This window comes from Oncorhynchus masou, unplaced genomic scaffold (assembly GCF_036934945.1).
Source record: "Oncorhynchus masou masou isolate Uvic2021 unplaced genomic scaffold, UVic_Omas_1.1 unplaced_scaffold_24___fragment_4___debris, whole genome shotgun sequence".
Classification (NCBI taxonomy): Eukaryota; Metazoa; Chordata; class Actinopteri; order Salmoniformes; family Salmonidae; genus Oncorhynchus; species Oncorhynchus masou.
The window spans coordinates 232,217-258,837 of record NW_027016551.1 but is presented as its reverse complement, the minus strand read 5'-3'; the positions used below and the strand labels follow the sequence as shown (position 1 = coordinate 258,837).

Genomic DNA, 26,621 nt, shown 5'->3' with positions numbered 1-26,621 from the left:
GGAGAGCATTGTTGAACAGCAGTTTTCAGTTCTTTACACAGATTCTCGATTGGATTCAGGTCTGGACTTTGACTTGGCCATTCTAACACCTGGATATGTTTATTTTTGAACCATTCCATTGTAGATTTTGCTTTATGTTTTGGATCATTGTCTTGTTGGAAGACAAATCTCCGTCCCAGTCTCAGGTCTTTTGCAGACTCCATCATGTTTTCTTCAAGAATGGTCCTGTATTTGGCTCCATCCATCTTCCCATCAATTTTAACCATCTTCCCTGTCCCTGCTGAAGAAAAGCAGGCCCAAACCATGATGCTGCCACCACCATGTTTGACAGTGGGGATGGTGTGTTCATTGTGATGAGCTGTGTTGCTTTTACGCCAAACATAACGTTTTGCATTGTTGCCAAAAAGTTCAATTTTGGTTTCATCTGACCAGAGCACCTTCTTCCACATGTTTGGTGTGTCTCCCATGTGGCTTGTGGCAAACTTTAAACAACACTTTTTATGGATATCTTTAAGAAATGGCTTTCTTCTTGCCACTCTTCCATAAAGGCCAGATTTGTGCAATATACGACTGATTGTTGTCCTATGGACAGTCTCCCACCTCAGCTGTAGATCTCTGCAGTTCATCCAGAGTGATCATGGGCCTCTTGGCTGCATCTCTGATCAGTCTTCTCCTTGTATGAGCTGAAAGTTTAGAGGGACGGCCAGGTCTTGGTAGATTTGCAGTGGTCTGATACTCCTTCCATTTCAATATTAATCGCTTGCACAGTGCTCCGTGGGATGTTTAAAGCTTGGTAAATCTTTTTGTATCCAAATCCGGCTTTAAACTTCTTCACAACAGTATCTCGGACCTGCCTGGTGTGTTCCTTGTTCTTCATGATGCTCTCTGCGCTTTTAACGGACCTCTGAGACTATCACTGTGCAGGTGCATTTATACGGAGACTTGATTACACACAGGTGGATTGTATTTATCATCATTAGTCATTTAGGTCAACATTGGATCGTTCAGATCCTCACTGAACTTCTGGAGAGAGTTTGCTGCACTGAAAGTAAAGCGGCTGAATAATTTTGCACACCCAATTTTTCAGTTTTTGATTTGTTAAAAAAGTTTGAAATATCCAATAAATGTCGTTCCACTTCATGATTGTGTCCCACTTGTTGTTGATTCTTCACAAAAAAATACAGTTTTATATCTTTATGTTTGAAGCCTGAAATGTGGCAAAAGGTCGCAAAGTTCAAGGGGGCCGAATACTTTCGTAAGGCACTGTATTTCTTCCTAACAAAGGCAGCCAACTTTGCCAAACGGGATGATTTAACAAAAGAGCAATCGTTGCACAACTGTACCTAACCATAAACATCAATGCCTTTCTTAAAATCAATACACAGAAGTATATATTTTTAAACCTGCATATTTAGCTAAAAGAATTCCAGGATAGCAGGTAATATTAACCAGGTGAAATTGTGTCACTTCTCTTGCGTTCATTGCACGCGGAGTCAGGGTATATGCAACAGTTTGGGCCACTTGGCTCATTGCGAACTAATTTGCCTGAATTTTACATAATTATGACATAACATTGAAGATTGTGCAATGTAACGAATAGTTAGACTTAAGGATGCCAACCGTTAGATAAAATACGGAAGGCTTCCATATTTCACTGAAAGAATAAATGTTTTGTTTTCAAATGTATAGTTTCCGGATTCGACCATATTAATGACCTACGGCTCGTATTTCTCTGTGTTATTGTGTTATAATTAAGTCTATGATTTGATAGAGCATTCTAACTGAGCGATGGTAGGCACCAGCAGGCTCGTAAGCATTCATTCAAACAGCAATTTAGTACGTTTTGCCAGCAGCTCTTCGCAATGCTTCAAGCATTGAGCTGTTTATGACTTCAAGCCTATCAACTCCCGAGATTAGGCTGTTGTAACCGATGTGAAATGGCTAGCTCGTTAGCGGGGTGCGCGCTTATAGTGTTTCAATCGTCACTCACTCTGAGACCTGAAATAGTTGTTCCCCTTGCTCTGCATGGGTAACGATGCTTCGAGGGTGGCTGTTGTCGTTGTGTTCCTGGTTCGAGCCCAGGTAGGAGCGAGGAGAGGGACGGGAGCTATACTGTTACACTGGCAATACTAAAGTGCCTATAAGAACATCCAATAGTCAAAGGTATATGAAATAAAATCGTATAGAGAGAAAGTCCTATAATTCCTATAATAACTACAACCTAAAACTTCTTACCTGGGAATATTGAAGACTCATGTTAAAAGGAACCACCAGCTTTCATATGTTTTCATGTTCTGAGGAAGGAACTTAAAACGTTAGCTTTCTTGCATGGCACATATTGCACTTGTACTTTCTTCTCCAACACTTTGTTTTTGCATTATTTAAACCAAATTGAACATGTCTCATTTTTTATTTGAGGCTAAATTGATTTTATTGATGTATTATATTAAGTTAAAATAAGTGTTCATTCAGTATTATTGAAACATGACAATGACATTAATAGATGCTAAATATGTTTTGAATTAACTATCTAGTCTGTTTGTTGTCTTATTATTTTATAGCCTACATGCTGTAATGTCTCTCTCTCTCTCTCTCTCTCTTAGGCCCAGTCGCACACAGGTGACTCATACATCTTTACTTTTCCAGGATTTTCATGACTGTACAAACCTTGTTTGCTGACCCAAGACTTGCTATAACTGGGTAAATAACTCAATAACTAGCAAGGAATATCAGCACTTTGATCTCAAAACCTTTTAATCTTGGGACCGCAAGTGATTGACAGATCGCCTTTCAATGCAATATAATTATATTCTGATGCGATCTGCAGAAATCGGTTGATTTAAAAAGCAATGTACACTTAAATGAATATTCTGCTTGTCTGATATATTTTTTTGACTTGCCCCAGTGTTAATGTCGAAACCTGTTCCGCTGAAGGCTACTATCAAACTATTAATAAAAGTTGCTCTCTCTAATGCATCAGCCACAATTTTTCAACACAACTTTGAATTTTTAAAAACTTCCACGAGATGCACCATCAAATTTTTCTCCCAAAATAATAGCCGATAACTTTTCAAATTCCTTCATGATTAAATGTGTAGTAGTCTGAGTAGTTATTTGTGATGAAATATGTGATGTAACTGCCCCACACTCCAAGGTTGATATAGTGGGGTAATCAGACCAGATATTTTAATGTTAACCTTTTGACTATATCTCACCGCTTCACTTTAGTAAAACGCTTTAATCCTCTTCCACAAAAATAATTTTCTTCATGGAAAAGTTACCATCTTGTTACTGATTTTATATATTTCATGATTTTAAGTGAATAAATATTCACTTTGTGGACTTGAGTGTGACAAACAGGCATCTGTCACTTAAAGGGTAACTTAATTATTTCCAGCACAATACTAGTGTCAACATATGTGAAAATGGCGCTTTTCTAAGTTTTGTATAAACAAATACATTTTTAATGTTACATCTGACAATATCATCAGTTTGAAAATCACGTTTTTTTAAATTAATGTTTAAACACTGAGATTTGTGGTGATGTGGGGAGCAAGCAAATACCTGCTCTTGGGCGAGCAGCAGGTGTTAAATCCCATCCTGTGATGTCACAGAGAAGCATTGTTTTATGACCTTTTTAACCACAGATCATAGAAACATGCTGTTTTCACATGTATTATTATTATTTTTTTAATTTTACCCCTTTTTCTCCCCAATTTCGTGGTATCCAATTGTTGTAGTAGCTACTATCTTGTCTCATCGCTACAACTCCCGTACGGGCTCGGGAGAGACGAAGGTTGAAAGTCATGCGTCCTCCGATACACAACCTGTTGTAACTTTAATGTGTTTCAGTTAATGTTTAAGTTTATTTTTTGAACTGTATCTAAAGATATTTCTTTAGATTTATTTGCATATGTAATTGTATTGGGTTGTGTTGAATTACGCTTTTTGACTGCAAGTCCCAGAATGCCTTGCGAGAGGAATGAGTGATAATGCGCCAATTATGTGCAGGTGTTTGGTGATTGTAGCTGACTTTCCGACAGCATCTTACCTGCATTGCTCTGTACCAAAACAATTGTTGTTAAATGTAACGTGAACCAGTATTCCTACTAAAAGAAGCTTTCGTATCAAACCCGACATCCCGAGTCATTACTTTGAAGTTAGTTAATCTAAACAACCCAACCAGCCGTACTGCTTCTTAACACAGCGCGCATCCAACCCGGAAGCCAGCCGCACCAATGTGTCGGAGGGTACACCATGCACCTGGCAACCTTGGTTAGCGCGCACTGCACCCGGCCCGCCACAGGAGTCGCTGGTGCGCGATGAGACAAGAACATCCCTACCGACCAAGCCCTCCCTAACCCGGACGATGCTACGCCAATTGTGTGTCGCCCCACGGACCTCCTGGTCGCGGCCGGTTACGACAGAGCCTGGGCGCGAACCCAGTGACTCTGATGGCACAGCTGGCGCTTCAGTACAGCGCCCTTAACCACTGCGCCACCCGGGAGGCCTTGTTTTCACATGTAGACACTGGTTTGGTGCTGGAGATCATGAATATGAGGTTGAAAAGTGGTGGAATTGCCCTTTTAGCCCTTTGACATGTACCAACAAACGGGTGTGATCATTCTACAGTGTCCCTACAGGGTACGCTGAAACCACTTTCCAGTGTTGATTGATGCAACAGTCAGTGTTTCAGCTGGCCACTGTTTTTTTCACAGAAATATTTTGCACAAACAGTCGTTTGTTGTCATGTATGTGACCAGTTTATTTTTGGATGCAATGTTCAGACAGTCACAGAAGTAGCGACAGCATAACGCAATCATCCAAACTGGAAAATGTAGGCTATATTAGTCCTAACTCTGTGGAAAGATTGACATAACACAAGTGGTCATATTTAGCTAACACTCAGCTGACATAAAGCACAATATGAATTAGCTAGTAGCAATTACTATTCACAGTTCATCACATCACGGTTGAGCTCACCATTGATAAAAATAGAGAAACACTTCGATGTGTAGTAATCCGACGATGGGTAGTTTTCGCGCGCCACCATGTTTGTTTTTTCACGACAACCAAAGATAACAGGAGACCAGATGAGTTTGGTCTGTTTGCATTATGCATGTTGAAGGGGTGTGTCATCTACGATCATTCACTTCCGGAAGTTTACTTGAAAGATGCGTGAACCATTCCTTCACCTCATTATAACATCTTTGGTCTGACAGAAGTTTACGTGATACCCAGAATGCATTGTATAATGTCAACAAACAGCATTAGCTCATAATAATCAGTACAACCTTCAAAAAAGTGCAGTGGCTTGCGAAAGTATTCTCCCTCTTGACATTTTTCCTATTTTGTTGCCTTACACCCTAGAATTAAAAGGGATTTTTTGGGGGGGTGATTTGTATCATTTGATTTACACAACATGCCTACCACTTTGAAGATGCAAAATATTTTTTTATTGTGAAACAAACAAGAAATAAGACACAAAAACAGAACTTGAGCGTGCATAACTATTCACCCCCCACCTTTTGCAGCAATTACAGCTGCAAATCTCTTGGGGTATGTCTCTATAAGCTTGGCACATCGAGCCGCTGGGATTTTTGCCCATTCTTCAAGGCAAGTTGTATGGGTTCCGCTGGTGTACGGCAATCTTTAAATCATACCACAGATTCTCAATTGGATTGAGGACTGGGCTTTGACTAGGCCATTCCAAGACATTTAAGTGTTGCTTCAGCAGTATGCTTAGGGTCATTGTCCTGCTAGAAGGTGAAACTCCGCCCAGTCTCAAATCTCTGGAAGACTGAAACAGGTTTCCCTCAAGGATTTCCCTGTATTTAACGCCATCCATAATTTCTTAAATTCTGACCAGTTTCCCAGTCCCTGCCAATGGCGGGGGGGGGGGTGATATCCCCACAAGCATGATGCTGCCACCAGCATCCCCACAGTGAAGCATAGTGTTCTCGGCCTAACCTCTCTAGGGTATGTGGGACGCTGGCCAACGTCCAGTGAAAGTGCAGGGTGCCAAATTCAAACAGAAATCTCATAATTAAAATTGCTCAAACATACATGTATTATACACCATTTTGAAGTTAAATTGGTTGTTAACTTCTTGAAACTCCCCGTCCCGGATCCGGGTTTGTGACTAAAGCCTCAGGCTCATTAGCATAACGCAACGTTAACGATTTCTGAAAATCGCAAATAAAATGAAAATAATGCGTCTGCTCTCAAGCTTAGCCTTTTCTTAACAACACTGTCATCTCAGATTTTCAAAATATGCTTTTGAACCATAGAAATTGACTAATTTGTGTAAGAGTATGCAAAGCTAGCATAGCATTTTGAGTAGCATTTAGCACGCAACATTTTCACAAAAACCAGATAACCAAATAAATAAAATCATTTACCTTTGAAGAGCTTCTGATGTTTTCAATGAGGAGACTCTCAGTTACATACCAAATGTGCAGTTTTTTCTGAAAGCGTCTGTGTGTAGGAGAAATCGTTCCGTTTTCTACATTGCGTCTGGCTACCGAAACGAACCGAAAATTCAGTCACCTACAACGTAAAACTTTTTCCGGATTAACTACATAATATCGACCGAAACATGGCAAACGTTGTTTGGAATCAATCCTCAAGGTGTTTTTTCACATATCTCTTCATTGATATGCACTTCGTGGAAGCTTGCTTTCCTCTCTGTATCCCATGGAAAAATACTGGCAGGTGACTTTTGCGCACCAATTTCGGCGCAGGACACCGGGCGGACACCTGGTAAATGTGGTCTCTTATGGTCAATCTTCCAATGATCTGCCTACAAATACGTCACAATGCTGCAGACACCTTGGGGAAACGACAGAAAGGGCAGGCTCATTCCTCTCGCATTCACAGCCATATAAGGAGACAATGGAAAACAGAGCCTCAAAAATCGTGTTCATTTCCTGGATGCCATCTCATCTTGGTTTTGCCTGAAGCTCACGTTCTAGGGCACGCACAGAGAATATCTTGGTAGTTTTGGACATGTCAGAGTGTTTTCTTTCGAAAGCTATCAATTATATGCATAGTCGAGCATCTTTTTGTGACAAAATATCTTGTTTAAAACGGGAACGTTTTTCATCCAAAAATGAAATAGTGCCCCCATAGGTGTAAGAGGTTAATCCCACCACAGTGTCCGATTTCAAAAAGGCTTTACGATAAAAGCATACCACGAGATTATCTGAGGTCAGTACCTAGTCACAAAAAAAATTCCAGCCAAAGAGAGGAGTCACAAAAAGCAGAAATAGAGAAAATGAATCACTAACCCTTTGATGATCTTCATCAGATGGCACTCACAGGACTTCATGTTACACAATACATGTATGTTTTGTTTGATAAAGTTCATATTTATATCCAAAAATCTCTGTTTACATTGGCGCATTATGTTTTGCCTCCAAAACATCCGGTGAAAGTGCAGAGAGCCATGTTAATTTACAGAAATACTCATCATAAATGTTGATGAAACTACAACTGTTAAGCATGGAATTAAAGATATACTTCTCCTTAATGCAACCGCTGTGTCAGATTTCAACAAAGCTTTACGGAATAAGCACACCATGTAATAATCTGAGTACAGCGCTCAGAGACCAAAACAAGCAATACCCGCCATGTTATGGAGTCAACAAAAGTCAGAAATAGCATTATAAATATTCACTTACCTTTGATGATCTTCATCAGATTGCACTCCCAGGAATCCCAGTTCCACAATAAATGTTAGTTTTGTTCAACAAAGTCTATAATTTCTGTCCAAATACCTCCTTTTTGTTCGCATTTAGTACAGTAATACAAATGCGCAGGCACTAGGTTCAGACAAAGTCAAAAAAGTTATATTACAGTTCGTAGAAACATGTCAAACGATCTATATAATCAATCTTTAGGATGTTTTTATCATGAATCTAAAATAATGTTTCAACCGGAGAACTCCTTCTTTAGAAATGAAAGGGAACGGAGCTAACTCTCTCGGGCACACGCCTGACCGAGCACATGGCCTTCTGGCAGACCCATGACTCAATCAGCTCTCATGCTCTCCCACTTCACAGTAGAAGCCTGAAACAAGGTTCTAAAGACTGTTGACATTTAGTGGAAGCCTTAGGAAGTGCAATATGACCCCACAGACACTGTATATTGGATAGGCTAAGACTTGAAAACCTACAAACCTCAGATTTCCCACTTCCTGGTTGGATTTTTTCTCAGGTTTTTGACTGCCATATGAGTTCTGTTATACTCACAGACATCATTCAGAGTGTTTTATATCTAAATCTACTAATAATATGCATATCCTAGCATCTGGGCCTGAGTAGCAGGCAGTTTACTCTGGGCACGCTTTTCATCCAGACGTGAAAATGCCCCCTACCCCAAATAAGTTAAAGTGGTGAGAATAGACAGATACTCCAATCTCTGCTGTGGAGCTTTGCAGCTCCTTCAGGGTTATATTTGGTCTCTTTGTTGCCTCTCTGATTAATGCGCTCCTTGCCTGGTCTGTGAGTTTTGGTGGGCGGCCCTCTTTGGTAGGTTTGTTGTGATGTCATATTCCTTCCATTTTTTAATAATGGATTTAATGGTGCTCCGTGGGATGTTCAAAGTTTTGGTTATTTTTTTTATAACCTAACCCTGATCTGTAATTCTTCACAACTCATGTTGCCACTTCCTTGGGGATGCCCCTTGCTTAGTGGTGTTGTAGACCCTGGGGCATTTAATAAATCCTCTTGGGGCTAGGGGGCAGAATTTTCACTTTTGGATAAATAGCGTGCCCAATTTTAAACTTCCTGCTACTCATGCCAAGAATATAAGATATGCATATTATTCATATAGTTGGATATAAAACACTCTGAAGTTGATACAACTGTTTGAATCATGTCTGTGAGTATAACAACTTATGTAGCAGGAAAAACCCAGAGGACTAACTGTTCAGATTTTTTTTTTTCCTCTCTCTGTTCCCTGAGATGTCATTGCCAAGGGATATTTCTTAGGATCTGTTTTCAGTTCCTACCGCTTCCACTGGATGTCACCAGTCTTTGGAATTTGGTTGAGGTTATTCCTTTGGGGAATAAATAAGTAGGCCAACTAGGAACTGGGAGAGTTGTGCAAGACATGAAAAATATCGCTGGTTTGTTTTCATTCCTGTATGGAACACAGAAAGACCAGTCTACAATTTGATTGATTATTAATGTTTAAAATACATAAAGTTGTATTACAAAAGTAGTTTGAAATATTTTGGCAAAGTTTATAGGCAACTTTTTAAATATTTTGTAGTGACGTTGCGTTTTTTGTACGCTTTTTTTCTGGATCAAACGCGCTTTATAAATGGATATATATGGACGAAATTAATCGAACAAAAGGACCAATTGTGATGTTTATGGGACATATTAGAGTGCCAACAAAAGAAGCTCATCAAAGGTAATGCATATTTTATTTCAGCGTTTTGTGTAGCGCCTGCAGGGTTGAAATATGCGAATCCCTTTGTTTACTGCTGGTGCTATCATCAGATAATAGCTTCTTATGCTTTCACCGAAAAGCATTTAAAAAATCCAACATGTTGGCTGGATTCACAACAAATGTAGCTTTAATTGAGTATCTTACATGTGTGATTTAATGAAAGTTTGAATTTTATAGTATTTTATTTGAATCTGGTGCTCTGCATTATCCCAGGCAATTGGCCAGTTGAGACATTTGCGTCCCGCCTATCCCAAAGAGGTTTTAAAAAAGGTGCATGTATGCTGAGATCATGTGACAGATCATATAACACTTAAATAAAGTCCACCTGTGTGCAATCTAACTAATTATGTGACTTTGTTGCACCAGGTCTTATTTAGGGGCTTCATAGCAAAGGGGTGAATACATATGATCGCACCACTTTTCAGTTTTACATTTTTTAGAATTCTTTGAAACAAGTATATATATTTTTTCAATTTCAACTTGGACTATTTTGTTTATGTCCATTGCGTGAAGTCCAAATAAATATTAATTTAAATTATAGGTTGTAATGCAACAAAATAGGAAAAACGCCAAGGGGAACGAATACTTTTACAAGGCACTATACAAACATGCATACATGCATAAAAAGATGAGAGACCTGTAATTTTCATCATAGGTACACTAAAATCCAGAAAATCACATTGTAGGATTTTTTTTGAATTTCTTTGCAAATTATGGTGGAAAATAAGTATTTGGTCACCTACAAGCAAGCAAGATTTCTGGCTCTCACAGACCTGTAACTTCTTCTTTAAGATGCTCCTCTGTCCTCCACTCGTTACCTGTATTAATGACACCTGTTTGAACTTGTTATCAGTATAAAAGACACCTGTACACAACCTCAAACAGTCACACTCCAAACTCCACTATGGCCAAGACCAGAGAGCTGTCAAAGGACACCAGAATCAAAATTGTAGATCTGCACCAGGCTGGGAAGACTGAATCTGCAATAGGTAAGCAGCTTGGTTTGAAGAAATCAACTGTGGGAGCAATTATTAGGAAATGGAAGACAAGGCCACTGATAATCTCCCTCGATCTGGGGCTCCACGCAAGATCTCACCCCGTGGGGTCAAAATGATCACAAGAACGGTGAGCAAAAATCCCAGAACCACACGGGAGGACCTAGTGAATGACCTGCAGAGAGCTGGGACCAAAGTAACAAAGCCTACCATCAGAAACCCACTACACCGCCAGGGACTAAAATCCTGCAGTGCCAGACGTGTCCCCCTGCTTAAGCCAGTACATGACCAGGCCCGTCTGAAGTTTGCAGAGAGCATTTGGATGATCCAGAAGAAGATTGGGAGAATGACATATGGTCAGATGAAACCAAAATAGAACTTTTTGGTAAAAACTCAACTCGTCGTGTTTGGAGGACAAAGAATGCTGAGTTGCATCCAAAGAACACCATACCTATTGTGAAGCATGGGGGTGGAAAAATCATGCTTTGGGGCTGTTTTTCTGCAAAGGGACCAGGACGACTGATCCGTGTAAAGGAAAGAATGAATGGGGCCATGTATCGTGAGATTTTGAGTGAAAACCTCCTTCCATCAGCAAGGGCATTGAAGATGAAACGTGGCTGGGTCTTTCAGCATGACAATCATCCCAAACACACCGCGCGGGCAATGAAGGAGTGGCTTCGTAAGAAGCATTTCAAGGTCCTGGAGTGGCCTAGCCAGTCTCCAGATCTCAACTCCATAGAAAATCTTTGGAGGGAGTTGAAAGCCCGTGTTGCCCAGCAACAGCCCCAAAACATTACTACTCTAGAGGAGATCTGCATGGAGGAATGGGCCAAAATACCAGCAACAGTGTGTGAAAACCTTGTGAAGACTTAAGAAAACGTTTGACCTCTGTCATTGCCAACAAAGGGTATATAACAAAGTATTGAGAAACTTTTGTTATTGACCAAATACTTATTTTCCACCATAATTTGCAAATAAATAAATAAAAAATCCTACAATGTGATTTTCTGGATTTTTCTCATTTTGTCTGTCATAGTTGAAGTGTACCTCTGATAAATTACAGGCCTCTCATCTTTTTAAGTGGGAGAACTTGCACTAAATACTTTTTTGCCCCACTGTACATACATACATACATTACATACATACATACATACTGTGTGCTACAGTAGAAACAACACAATATATAGAAAATAAGGCACTTGCATTGATTGGAAATGTGTGTGTTCCTAAGTCATTATTTGTAAGGAAAACAACAATGAAGGCAATGCGAGCACCAGCCAGATAATGTGCCAGACTGCTCAAATGTTTGCGTACTTGTTCTGCGGAAACAGTGGGGAAGTGCTTAGGCTCTCCTCCCAGAGAGGACAAGAGAGAAGTTTGTCCTGCTTAGTAAAGCCTCATACTTAAATAGTTTGAACAGTTAAATGGACTACTTCTGTTTATTATTGAGGCGGAACACCCCTAAATTTAAACTGCATTCTGACATCACGTGCATAAAACAACTCACGCTGGGGTGACCGTTAGAGATATTTGGAATTCACACGTGAAAAAGGTTAAGTGTACACCTGTTTGAATGTAATTAAAAATCATTTGTTTTTTTCTGTTTTTTCCCCACATTTTTTTTTCAATTTTGTTTTTCCCAGGTTAAGGTTTTTGGTCACACAAACACACATTTTGTTTACTAGAAGAACATCCAATTTGGTTGTGCTTTAAGCATTGTTGTGGACTTAACATCTGGAAACTACCTTGGAGGTCTAGGAAAAATCTAAGAAATTTAGATTTTGGGGTGCAGTTACCCTTTTAATGCATTGTGTACATCAGCAAATGAATGTTTGTTTAGCTATGTATCTGTAGCGGTTGTGATGTGATTGCAGTGGTTGCAAAACAAATGGCCACTGGATTGATGCAAATAATCACGATATCATTCTGCCAGGTAGGCATAGACTAGCTAATTTCTAGTTAACATTTAATTGAGAATGCCTTTCCATCTCTACCAGAAGATGGTTATCATTAGTGTAACAGTATAGCTTCCGTCCCTCTCCTCGCCCCAACCTGGGCTCGAACCAGGGACCCTCTGCACACAGACAACTGACACCCACAAAGCATCGTTACCCATCGCTCCACAAAATGCAGAGCACGGGGAACCACTACTTCAAGAGCGCACCACTGCTAACTAGCTAGCTATTTCACATCAGCTACATTAGTATCATTGCTAACTGCTACACATACCGCATACCGCAGACATGGATCATAGTCAATCGATGTATTTGCGTTGGGCATGAACGCGGGAGGTTGAGACTTTGGAGGCAGTAAACAGTGCGGAAATTGATTGGCAAAATTCTGAATGACGGCCACAGCACATGGAAGGGTAAGGCCATATCTTTTGACCACACTCCTTTGATTTTAAGTGACATCCAGATCTTCATCACTTAACATTTTAAGGTTGTTTTTGATATCCCTTTAAAGCTTACAAAGAGGGTTGTCAAACTATTTTTTAAATGTCTTTAGTTTTCACCTCTGTCTTAACATGTACTCCTGTTTTGTATTGTCTTTTGAAAGGTTGTGGTGTCAGGTGTTCATCAGATTGAAAGCCATGTGATTAAGATTTACTGTAAGATTTCCAAATCCGCTGATGATTTGGACCCTTGTTTACATGTTTGGTGTTGTGCCTGCCATCGGTTGTTGAACTGCATGTACTTGAAATCAGGTTGTCAGGTCTCAGGTTATATGACTAAAGATAGTATGTTTGTTCATGTCTTGAAGGATCAGAGTTGTACTTTTTTTTTATGAAGCTTTTTTTTAAAGAACAATGCAACAATTTGAAACATTGTTCCCTTGTCATGTGAGACTCCTTCCAACTTAGCATTAATACTTAGCATTAATAAAGCGTTCATATCATCTTTTTGAATGGTTTTGATTTCCTTAAAGTGATAGCAGGTTTTCCTTTTGGGATTTTACCTGGACTCTGTCCATTTAAAGTAATGGGCATACCAGCAAAGTAATATGAGTTGTAATGTTATTATGCCCTTTCTGAAAAATCCATTGAACATTTTCTACTGTGTCTGAATCATTGCATTGGGTCAAGTCAACTGAGCCATTTAGCATGCAGCAATATGTCCATTATTATATTGCTTGATTCAATTAAGGTTTTTAAAGAAGCACTATGCAGAAATCGCTTTGCCATTTCCTGGTTGCTAAACTTCTATTAGTTTAGCAACCAGGAAACGGGACAAAAATATTGTCTTTTCAGCGGTTTGAAGTTTGTGTACAAAACCGAAAGTAAAAGACGCAAAAACAAAACTTAAGAATGGGAAGCACAGAAATGGTGCACACAGAACAGATCTATCGTTTCTTAGACTTGCTTTCTATGAGTGACAGATCTATTACACACATTTCTATGTGAATTTGGTAGGGTCGTCCACAGTTACATATTGCAGGTTTAAGTCATAACCGGAGCCGTTCAAGAACAGCTGTAACGTCAGTAGAACCTGTGCTTGTCAGTTAGTAATTCTGTAACAAATCACACAATACATTGAATAGATTCCATAGAGGGTCATGTCATATAAGTATAAATAACCATTTATTTTTGTCCACAAACCAGATTTACAATTTATTTTTCACATTTGTGAAGTGACAAAAATCCTGATTTTAGTTTTCACACAATTTCTCCATTGACACCAATGCCTGATTTGCAAGGTCAGTCAGAATACCCAAGTTGTGATTGACTGACTGTTCAATCAAAGGCGGTTTCTGTAGTGAGAAAGATGTCTTGGGCTGGTAGATTGCATGTTTGTGACACTCGTTTCTCTTGTTCATAGGAGCCTGTATATTGAAGCATGGAAGAGAACCTGATGACACAGGATGATCCCGCTGAAAGCCATGATGACATCATGGAGGCTGAGGAAGAAAAGGAATCCACAAAGGACCACACAGACCAGATGGCAGGTCAAACTTCTGTGTTGCCATGTAGTGACCAATGTGACCCCGATGAAACATCTGAAGAGTCGGGTAGTTACAAGACAGACAGAAAAGCATCTATGAAGTCCCCATGTAAAATACAGCAGGGTGCAGTCTTCTCTGGGAAAATACTTAGCTTTGGGTGTTCAGAGTGTAAGGGTGAAGCTACCTACAGCCCCAATGACCTCCTCAAACATTTTCAGGTGGCCCACAAGGGAACCCTGCCGACGTATCCATGTGACTTGTGTGGCTTTGCCACAAATGAGTTCCCTGCACTTCAGCGCCATCGGATTGGGCACAGGAACACTTTAGTCACATGCGAGATCTGTAATGATGATGTACAGTACTCTCTCCTCCTGCTCACTAGACACTATATCATGTCTCACAGCCAGAATGGCCACTTTCACTGTGAAAAATGTGAATTTTCAACAGTTGACGCAGGAACATTTGTGCAGCACATCCATCATCACAATGAGAGCCAGCTCAAATGTATGAAATGTCAACATGTGAGCTCTAACCGAAGTGAGCACCAGAGGCACCTAAAACTCTACTCGGGTACCTTCCCCCTCACGTGTCTGGTCTGTGGATATGGGGCAGCACGGAGAGAATACCTCACAAAGCACATGGTAACTGTCCATGGTGAGGAGGCAGACAATAAAAATGTATGGAGAGCAACGGAGGACAGCAACAATACCCTGGTAAACTCCTCTCCAGGATTAAAACTCCTGCTGAAGAAAAGTCTTGCTGCAGGTGGTCAATCAAAGGAATCCCAGTGGATGTCAAAACTGAATTCTCTTCCTGGAGTGGGTTTACATAACCAAAATGGAAGGGTGCTGAAACCAGAGAAAACATTGGAGGAATCCCAACAGTTTCATGAAAGGGCTGTAGGCGTGAAAAAGGACAGTAAGAAATGGTTCAAAGGTGCTCTTAAGAATGAGCAACAAATTGACTCCCAGGCTGTATCATCTATACCACCACCAAAGACCCAGGAAGGTTTTGACAGTTATGGGGCTGACGCCCTAAACCCCAACAACTCCAATGGACTAACTGTTCTCATGGTCAAAAATAAAATCTCTATTCCACCTAACTGTACTACAAAAGTCATGGGCTTCAAGATGGTTGACGGTAAAAAGCATTTAGTTCTCAAAGTTATACCAACAGCAAAGCCAGAGTTCTCTGCAGAAAATGAAATTTTATCTACAGAGCAAGAAGTGGACTGCCCATTGATAGGCACTACCTCTGATGGAAGTAAATGCTCAGACATGGCTGAAAATGGGGAAAATACTAGCTCCCCTTACTTGGCTGTTCTAAGCCCCTCAGGGACTGATACCGATGCTGCAATTTCAGTACAAGTGAAGCCAGAGGAAGAGGACGTTAGCATTGAGGAGACATTGCCCAAACTGGAGAAACTAGCACAGAAAGCAAAACACACAGTGGAGCAGAGGATTGATAAACAACATACGTTTAAGGGTGACCAGATTCCTTCCTTGGCAGTTTCTCCAATGACTAAAGAGTCAGATCACTCCACGATTGAGAACGGTAAACTGAGTAACAATACAGCAGACAAAATGTCTGCTTATTCAAGCCCTAATGTGACTGCTGTGGAGCTCCTTCCAGTCAAAATACTCACACATAATACCATGCCTTCTGAATCAGCTTATGAGACCATGCTTCCCAAACCAGTTTCTGAAGAGACAATCAACATGCTTGGAGTTGGTGACATGAGTACAGCTACTGCTGATAAGATCAGTGACCCCATTAATGGAAATTCGTCTCGGCCCAAAGGAGAGACATTACCCTCCAACGACAAACCTAAGACTCCCTCAGAACCCATGACTGATGACATCCAACCTTCTAATGATACTGCTGAGAAGACTCATTCGGTTATCAAGGAGATGGATCCTTCTGATTCTACGTCCGATAAGATTAATTCCAGTGTGGCTACTAAATCTGAAACTTTATCGCCAGATCTGACAGCCCAACTGGAGTCACACCCAGCTGACTTTGTCAACTCCAGAGAGACCGATATTAATGCTGAAAATAAGAATTCTCCTAACCAAGAGTTGTTTAGTTTTCATAATTACTCAAAGGAAACATCAAGCATTTCCTCCAACTCAGCACAACCTTGTAAAAATCCATCAGAGCTTTCGACAGAGGATGAAAGTGTTTGGATGAAAGAATGGAGTTTGACATTGGCTGCGTCCCCACAACCTCCAGATGAGGGGTCTGGAAATGGGGAAGCGGAGACAGAGAATGTAATGGAACGCGTGTCAGACCGTGGCGTTGAGGTCGACGAGTGCATAGCTACTGTAGAGGATCTGGCCACCCCAGTGGAAACTGAGAAGGCAAATCATGGACACTCTGGGTCTACACACCAGGTCCAACCTACTGTAAAAATGGAGGAGTGTGTTCCTTTGTTGGAAAGGGCAACAGGGAGCATGAGTAGTTTGGCTGTCTTGGGTCGCATACTGGAGGAGCATTCGGATGCTATCATTAGCCACCAGCTTGAAAAAGATAGAATAGGCTGCTCAGCTGCCAGCCACGATTCTGTCAAGCCACCTACGACTATGCTAAGGATCCTTAAAACAGCAGAGGGAAAGCAGCAGATGTTGTTACAGACTGCAAAGAACCGGTATGCTGTACCTGTGCAGCTCCAAGGCAACCCAGGGTTCAAGCTGATAACCAAATCTACTCCTCATATCAATGTGTCCTATGTTAAGCCAGGAATTGAAAGACAGAATAAAACCACAGGGCTGGCACTCACCCTCAATGGAGGAAGTTTCAGCATTCTAGGACAGACTGTAGGTGCTAGTGAAAAATGTGCTATGCTGTTGTCTACTGTTCAGCCTGGATCTAGCACTAGTGCAAGCCACTACCTAGTCAACAGCACAGCTCTTAAAGGTCCTCTTGTCTTGTCAGGTGCAGCACATAGTTCTACTGGGGAAAATACCATAAAGTCACCGCAGACTAGTTACTTAGTCCAGAGGCCAGTCCCTGTAGGTCAGGCCCCCCACAATGCTGGTAGCAAATTGGCACGCTTAAGCTCTCAGTCTCCACTTTTGTCCCGTCCAGTTCTGGCAAAGTCTGCAAACTCAGTGAACAGATCCACTGCATTGCACACTGGGCAACAAGCCTTCTTGGTTAGGTATATCTCTACCGCTAAGTCAGGGATGCTTATGAATAGTCCTGATGGGAAGTCTGTGAACCAGAAAGGTCAACCTAATGAAAGTAGGGGAAATAAAGTTGTATATAAGATAGTCAGAACTGCCAATGGTAGCGCGTTCCTTTCTGGTGGTGCACATTCCTCAGCCAACAAGCCCATTTATCTGGCCACAAATTCCACACAGATGCCATGTTTTCTGATGTCATCTAATAAAGTCTCATCCGGAGTGAAAAAACTGATATCCATACAAAATGCCTCACACAACCCTGTCACGGCCTCACAGCTCTCAAATCTTCTTTCCCCCCAATCCAACTTGCAAGGTAGGGTCAGGCAGATAACGGACGTAGGTCTGAATAAATCCCCCCTTGACCCAAGGCCAGGTCGCCAGCTAAGTCAAAGGAAGAGGCGCAGGAAAGCATTGTGTGATGAACTCCCAGAGCACTTGACTAAAGCAAGGAGGCTCTCGAGCAAGGCGGTAACTGAAAAAGGGTCTCCCTTGCTCTGGGAGCCTGTACCCAAAGATGCAGAGAGGACACTGAGACTGTATCCATTAAGTTCACTACAAGAGATTAAGTGCCCTCGCCGAAATCAGCCGGTAGTTGTTCTCAACCATCCTGATACAGACATTCCTGAAGTGTCCAGTATCATGAGGTCCGTCAACAGGTACAAAGGTGCTGTTTCCAAGGTGGTACTGTCTCAAAACACAGTTCAAGCTTTGGCTGAACTCTGCCCAGCCGGACTTCTGGGGAAATGCTCCAAGGCTAAATGTCCCTCGTCACAAAGCAGTGGCTCCAGACTTAAGACTTCAAAAAGCAGAGTCCGAGAGCGATTTCTGTTGAAACTTAAGTTTAGAAAGTCTAGCAGGAAAAAGTATGAGGTGGTGAAGTCCTCATTTAGAGCTACAGAGAGGTCATCAATGTTCGCCTGCTGGTTTTGTGGTCGACTCTTCAAGAACCAAGAGGAGTGGATTGGCCACGGCCAGCGGCATCTCATGGAGGCGACCAGAGACTGGAATAAGCTGTTTTAAAGCTGTTACAAAGCCCCTGGATTGGCCCACATACCGTCCTATAGAGTGGAACAAATGGAGAGGTTAAAGCATTTTAAAAATTACTTATCAGTATACTTTATTCTTATAACGGTGTATATTCCCAGAAATGCCCGAGTAGCTATGATTGAATCACGGTTTTTGAGGTTGTTGATGTGTGGTGTAAGCTGAAACACGTGCCAGTCGAGTTTGGACACACCTACTCATCTAAATTGTACAATAATAGGGAAGACATCAAAACGATGAAAAAACACATGGAATCATGTAGTAACCAAAAACGTGTTAAAACAAATCAAAATATATTTTATATTTGAGATTCTTCAAAGTAGCCACCCTTTGGCTTGATGATAGCTTTGCTCTCTCTTGGCATTCTCTCAACCATCTTAACCTGAAATGCTTTTTCCAACAGTCTTTAAGGACTTCCCACATAGGCTGAGCACTTGTTGGCTGCTTTTCATTCACTATGTGGTCCAACTCATCACAAATTATCTCAATAGGAGGCCAGGTCATCTGATGCAGCACTCCATCCTTCTTGGTCAAATAGCCCTTACACAGCCTGGAGGTGTGTTGGGTCATGGTCCTATTGAAAAACAAATGACAGTCCCACTAAGTGCAAACCATGCTGGTTTTGTGCATTGAATTCTAAATAAATCACTGACAGTGTCACCAGCAAAGCGCCGTCACACCACCACCTCCATGCTTCACGGTGGGAACCCCACATGTGAACATCATCCGTTCACCTGCTCTGCGTCTCACAAAGACACGGCAGTTGGAACCAATCATCTCAAATTTGGACTCATCAGACTATGGACATATTTCCCCCAGTCCATTACTTGTGTTTCTTAAAAGATTAAATTGATGTTAATCCAGCCGCTTTGTCAGATTTTAAAAAGGCTTTACGGCAAAAGCATGCCATTATCTGAGGACAGCGCCCAGCATACAAAAGCATTAAAACATTTTCCAAACCGGCAGAGGCGTCACGAAAGTCAGAAATAGCGATAAAATAAACAATTTACCTTTGAAGATCTTCCTCTGTTTGCAATCCCAAGGGACCATAACAAATGGTAATTTTGTTTGAAATAGTCAGTTTAGTTGGCGCTCTTGATTCAGTAATCCACCTGTTTCACTCGTTGAAAATGCATACAAAGTAATACCAAAAGTTACCAATAAACTTCATCCAAACAAGTCAAACAACGTTTCTAATTAGTCCTCCGGTACCCTAATATTTAAATAAACAATACAATTTAAGATGGAGAATAGTGTGTTCAATACCGGAGATAAATAATGAAGTGCGTGCCCTCATCCCCGCGTGCCACAAGACTACAGTCAAAATGAGAGCCACCTTGAAAAACTACAAATTCTAGCTAATTTAAATAAACAAGCCTGAAACCCTTTCTAAAGACTGTTGACATCTAGTGGAAGCCATAGGAACTGCAATCTGGGAGGATTTCCTTTGAGTTTCCCATAAACAAGCATTTTCAATGGTGACCTAAAAAAATAATTCCAGGTGGGTTTTCGACCTGCCATATCAGTTCTGTTATACTCAGACATTATTTTAACAGTTTTAGAAACTTCAGATTGTCTATCCAATACTACCAATTATATGCATATCCTAGCTTCTGGACCTGAGTAACAGGCAGTTTACTTTCAGCACGTCAGTCATCCAATCTTCCGAATGCTGCCCCCGAGCTCTAAGGGAAGGAATTCCACAAATTAACTTAAGGCACACCTGTTAATTGAAATGCATTCCATGTGACTACCTCATGAAGCTGGTTGAGAGAATGCCAAGAGTGTGCTGTCATCAAGGCGAACGTTGACTACTTTGAATAATCTCAAATATGAAATACATATATGAAATACATATATTTATTTATTTGTTTTAATACTATTTGTTTTAACACTTTTTGTTGGTTACTACATGATGATTTCATGGTTTTGATGTCAGAACTATTATTCTACAGTGTAGAATTTAGTAAAAAAATAAAGAAAAACCCTGGAATGAGTAGGTTTGTACAAACCTTTGACTGGTACCAAATGTGGTTTGTGTATAATATAAGAATATATACATATGACTTAACCCTTTACACTCGTGGGAATTGGCCAATATGGATAGGGCTAAATTTAAATGTTTCTTATTTCTTCTATATGAAAATGCATAACTATAGTAGCAATTGAAAGGGAACAGTTTGACGATCATGGGAACATTATTAGACCAAAGGTGAGGACAACGGTTCACCTGACAGTCCACTGTTGAGTTTATGTGCATTTTACATTTACTTTCTCTGCATTTGTTGATAATAAAATCAGAAAATACTCTGGAAAATACATTCAATAACATAAGAATTTTCCTGGAAAATGTGGGGTTGGTGCAAAATAAGACAAAGAAGTTAGAGGACTAACTGTTGTCTCCAAGTGGCCACACAACTCTCCAGAGTGTGCACAGTTCCTAAGTAATTTCAATACACTTCAACTATAAAGGTGCTTTTTTGAGCTCCGCCTAACTGTGCCATTGAGGAATTAGAGCAAGCACACTTTTAGTTGTTTTGTTTAGAACACAACCCTATCTTCCTGCAATTGCACAATTACTGTTGTTTACTCAATCCAAAAACGGTCCATTATAAATCGTGATCTGGGTCAGGTGGGCATCATTTGAAAGCTTGTTCTATTGCCAGCATGACTAGCTTAGTTATACAATATTGAAGTGTTGGGTTTTCACAATGCAATTCAGGGAAACCGATCACAACGTCTTGTTGCGTGAGGTGCTCAAGTTCAGTACTGCTATCAGTCAAAACCCATACAGAGCTGTGAATATCGCAGAGCCAGAGCTCTGACGTCATGTATAACATGTTACTGTACAGCCACTGCCTTTCAATATAGGTGTTTATCAGTGCCCAAATCTGCCATTTTAACCCGTATACAGGTACGAGTGTAAAGGGCTCCACTCTCATATGTATGTACAGATGGAATTGAACTGTGAAGACTGGGCACACTGTAATAGAGCATATTTGAGAGAGCACTGGTTTTAAAGGAGGGGGACATTGTTGATTACTTATTTTTGTATTCAGAAATACACCAAATTACTCAGGTGATTTCATATTCTCTGATTCAACTAATCTGGTTTGTAACATAAGCTATTCTTTTAACATTTATCTGCTTTTCATAGGTTTTAGAGAGCATTGTGGGGTAATTGTTTCCTTTTATTTATTCCCTGTATTACTTCCATTCGTAAGGTCAGAACTTAATTTGTATACCTGAAATCCAAGCATTTTGTTTTTCATGTTCTCTTCAGTTTTTAAAGTTTTGTTTTACTAGTATACAAATAGGCTAAATGTTTTTTGTAGCAGATAGTGACTTCAGAAAGTATTCACACCCTTTGACTTTTTTCACATTTTTTTTAATGTTAGACAGAATTTAAAATGGATTACATTTAGATTTTTTTTACTAATTAATTGAAAATGAAAAGCTGAGATGTCTTGAGTCAATAAATATTCATCCCCTTGATGGCAAGTCTCTAAGTTCAGAAGTAGAAATGTGCTTAAGTCACATAAGTGCAATAGTTAACAAAATATATATGTAATGACCTCATCTCTGTATCCCACACATACAATTATCTGTAAGGACCCTCAGTCGAGTGTTGAATTTCAAACACAGATTTAACCACAAAGACCAGGGAACTTTTCCAAGGCCTCGCAAAGAACGGTACCTATTGATAGATTGATAAAAATAATAAAATCAGACATTGTATATCCCATGGTGAAGTTATTAATTACACTTTGGATATTGTATCAATCACTACAAAGATAGAGGAGTTTTTACTAAGTTGCCGGAGAGAAAACTGCTCAGGGATTTCACCATGGGGCCAATGATGACTTTCAAACAGTTACAGAATTTAATGGCTGTTAGAACTGATGGATTGACAACGTTGTAGTTACTCCACAATGCTAAACTAGTTTACGGAGTTAAAAGAAGGAAGACTGAACAGAATAAAAATATTCTAAATCATGCATCATGTTTGCAACAAACTAAAGTAATACTGCAAAATGTGGCAACGCAATTCCCTTTTTTGTCCTGAATACCAAGTATAGTGTTTTATTGGATTTGCCCAAAACATATTACCACTCTCCATATTTTCAAGCATAGTGGTGGCTGCATCATGTTATGGCTATGCTTGTCATCATTAAGGACTGGTGAGTTTTTCTGGATAAAAAAAGAAACGGAATGGAGCTAAGCACAGGCACAATACTAGAGGAAAGCCTGGGTGTTTGCTTTCCATCAGACACTGTGAGATTAAATTCACAGTTCAGCAGGACAATGATGTAAAACACACGGCCAAATCTAGTGGCAGAGTTTTGACTTAAATCTGCTTGAAAATCTAGGCTAGACCTAAAAAGGGTTTAGCAAGGATCAACAACCAATTTTTCTTGGTTAAGGGCTTGTAAGTAAGCATTTAATTTTAAGGTCTACGTGTTGTCTTTGGTGCATTTGACAAATACAATTTGGTTTAAATTTGGCATTTTGAAGAATTTTGTAAAGAATAATGGGCAAATGTTGCACAATCCAGGGTTGGAAAGCTCTTAGAGATGTATCCAGAAAGACTTGCATCTGTAATCACTGTCAACGGTGATTGTAACATGTTTGAGAAGTTGTAAACCTTTTTTTTTTTTTTTTACTTTGACATTTAGACTTTTGTGTAGATTGTTGACAAAAGAAGGACAATTTGAATCCATTTATATCCCACTTTGTAACAACACATGTGGAAAAGTCAAGGGGTGTGAATAAATTCTGAAGACACTGTACATACATTCTGGTTTGTCTCACTGTTTTACCCATTTCTGGGGTGACATAAATGTTTTAGTTTATTTTACTGCAACACAATGCCATTGTCTAATTTCTTAATTTTCAGTGTTTGACTTTATTACTGATCACATACTTATGTTGAGTTTCTCTCTTAACAGTTTTTTTTGTTTGTTTTTCCACATCCATGTTCAGTATGAAATAATAACTCAGCTGATCAGTTAATGCATGAGTGATACTTTACGATAAATTGAAATTGAGAAAACATAATTTGAGTAAGATCTCACTATATGGGGATTCACACTAGCGGATTTACTAACGGAAGTACCAATCGCAATGTCTGTTGGTGGCGAATGAGGTGAGCACCTCTCCCCTTCATGAGACGCCACTCACCCGCTTCTGGTCTTTCTTAAGCGTGCCTCTTGCGAGCAGAGAGGTATCTCACCCATTTGATCATAGAACCAGGCTTATGCAAGTAACTGTTTCAGGACATCTCTTTTACAAGAGATTTACGATGCTGCGTGTTGGGCCACCCCACATGAGGTTTTACCGGTGGCCCAACCAACATCCAGCATCTCAAATCTCTTTATAAGAGATGCCCTTAAACAGTGCCAACGATGTATGCGCCTTCAAACCCTTGAGGGGCTGCAAATCTCTGCTATTATAAGCTAATATAATAGTGTCCACTATCCAATAGGGATAGCTTTTGATGAGATCGGGGCCCTCCCTTGCAGGTGTACGCCCAGGGAATACAGTTGGTCACCCTTTTCCTATGCTCTCGATCAATTCAAGTATATGAGCAAAGCACGTACCGGGCACAAACTGTGGAGACACTACTTCCGTAGAGGTGAATGACGGCGGGTGGAAAGCCATAAGCTCTTAGGCTAGACAATTGTAATTGTCGCTGACCTTTATGAAAGTGGGGTTGAGTAACAGTATTACCTTGGATAACCCTCGGGCAAACTGTAGGCACGAATGGTGAACTGATGATGCATGTAGCTCACTCACTCGTTTTTTTGGATGCAAGGACAATCAGTAAAGCAGTTTTGAGGGAGAGATATTTCATCTCCACGTGTTCCAGCAGCTCAAAAGGCTGCCTCAAGCACAATAGACTGGTCCCAAAGCGGAGCTAATGGCTTGGAGACGGGGCGTAACCAATACGCTCCCTTCATAAATCGACATAAGAGGATGTTTTCCTTACTGTGTTACTGTCGAAGCCTGTATGACAGGCCGAGATGGCTGCTAAATATACAAACTGGTCGCACCACTTCTCAAAAACAAGAGTCAAGCCTGTTGTATTCAGATTTATCCTCTCACGGGCCAGTCCCAGAGGACGATGGGCTAGGTGGAGATCAAGTGTGTCAGTAGATCCTTGCATAACAGTATCTGCCAGGGCTCACCGTAAAGCAGGAGCGTGATCTCTGCTAATCAGAGCTTGCCTGGCCATCAAGATGAGGGATAAGCGTTCTTTAGCTCATGGCATGGGCTAACCAAGTCTCGATAGCTAGCCTGTGACACACTACCACCGGTGACTGAGGAGTAGAAAATAAATTCTACTCGAGGCAAAACTACTTTCAGTGAATACTCAACACATCCGACAGGATTTGGGGACCTACGTTCAGCAGCGTCAACCTTGCAGTTCACCAGAGAACAGTTCATTAGGAAGACTGAAATCTTGAGGAGAGCTTAAAGAGTTATAGAGAACTCTTCACAAGGAAAAGCGGTGTGAATGACCAGAGGCGGGTTGAGTAGTGTCTTATGAAGGAGGAGAGGGACTCACCTCATTCGTGGGATACTGTATGAAATGACATTTCAAATAGAACAGCTAACTTAAATAACCAACACAACCTTATTTTTGTCTTTGCCCTTGCAACACTGCGCTATGCGCCAGCCGGCGCAACGGGGATGAGTGAGTGACTGGCATCGCAAAGCCACCTGAGTTTTCCAGCCTGGTCATTATGTCTTTGTTGTAGGTGCATTTGCAATGAAAATTAATATCAGTGTTGACATAAAACAATCACTGGAATCAAGCAGTTTATGCAACTGTCAGTTAAAAATATATATATATATTCATGACAATTGCGGGGTGACTGAATTTAATTTGCATTGTATTCTGTTAGTTTTTCTCCAGTGGGTCTATGATGTGAAAATGCAGGCTCTTACTTTTATGTGCATTGGCTGTTTCGTCGATTTCGGATTCGTGCTGTATATGGGGTTCGTGAAGGTTTTTAGTGGTACAAGTTGGACGTTCTAATGAGTAATGTACATTTTCCACATTTAGTACTATTTTTAATGGGCAGACAAATCTGTTCCCCATGATCAAAGCTTTAATTGAAAGTTAAATTGAAAGAGTAGTTCAAAATGAATAGGCCTACAAAATATATTATATGGCTTCATGAAAGACTGGTAAAACAGGACTACACTAGACCACAAATAAGACAAAACCACAGTTTAAACAGCAACCACCAGTCTGCAATGAATGACACACTGCTACTCATTTCATTTGTATTTCTTTTCATATGCTAATTGAACACCTGTGATTTCCAATGTCCAATAGATTTCTTGTGTAATAGTAGAGGGAGTTCTGTTAACACTTTTCTGAAGCATCTGTACAATTCATTTGACAAATTACACTTGACACAACATTGTTCTCTTTCCAATACCTCATCATTCGACAAACAAATAATGATTCTCTTAGTTTTATGAAATTCTCCTCTGGAAAAAAATTACATTATTTTGTTTTAATATCCCTGTCAGAATAGTTGCCGGGTCTTTTTTACCTGAGAATAAAAGTAAAATGTTTTTACGCCAAGTGCCTCAAATGTTGTGCACCAGGTTGACACAAAATTGTACTGTATTCACCTTGTGGTTCTATCTTCTCAAATAAATGTAAATACTTTGGAAAATAAGCAATGTCTTGTGTTTTGCAAAAATGTACTGTTTGTTGGGTCTTTGGGCACAGGAACACTGATTTAATAGATTAATCTATTTGATTCATAAACATTCAGAAGAATAAGATTTGACTAACTTGAATTTTAAATACAGTTGAAGTTGGAAGTTTACATACACCTTTGCCAAATACATTTGAACTCAGTTTTTAACAATTCCTGACATTTAAATCCAAGTAAAAATTCCCTGTTTTAGGTCAGTTAGGATCTCCACTTTATTGTAAGAATGTTTCTAGGCCTTTTTGCTCTCACACACTTTT

The 26,621-nt window shown here is 40.2% G+C and overlaps 1 protein-coding gene across 3 annotated transcripts in view; it reads left to right on the top strand.

Moving 5' to 3' along the window:
* LOC135538787 (zinc finger protein 518A-like) overlaps positions 1-26,327 on the top strand; it is a 31,001-nt gene extending 4,674 nt beyond the window's left edge. For 2 of the 3 annotated variants that reach the window (XM_064964701.1, XM_064964703.1), the window contains exons 4-5: positions 2,604-2,700; positions 14,273-26,327. In XM_064964701.1, coding sequence (XP_064820773.1) covers positions 14,291-18,601 — 4,311 coding nt within the window. In that variant the 5' untranslated portion in view covers positions 2,604-2,700; positions 14,273-14,290 and the 3' untranslated portion in view covers positions 18,602-26,327. The remainder of the gene's footprint in view (positions 1-2,603; positions 2,701-14,272) is intronic. The other variant, XM_064964704.1, reaches the window with a different exon arrangement.
* The last annotated feature ends 294 nt before the right edge of the window (positions 26,328-26,621 follow it).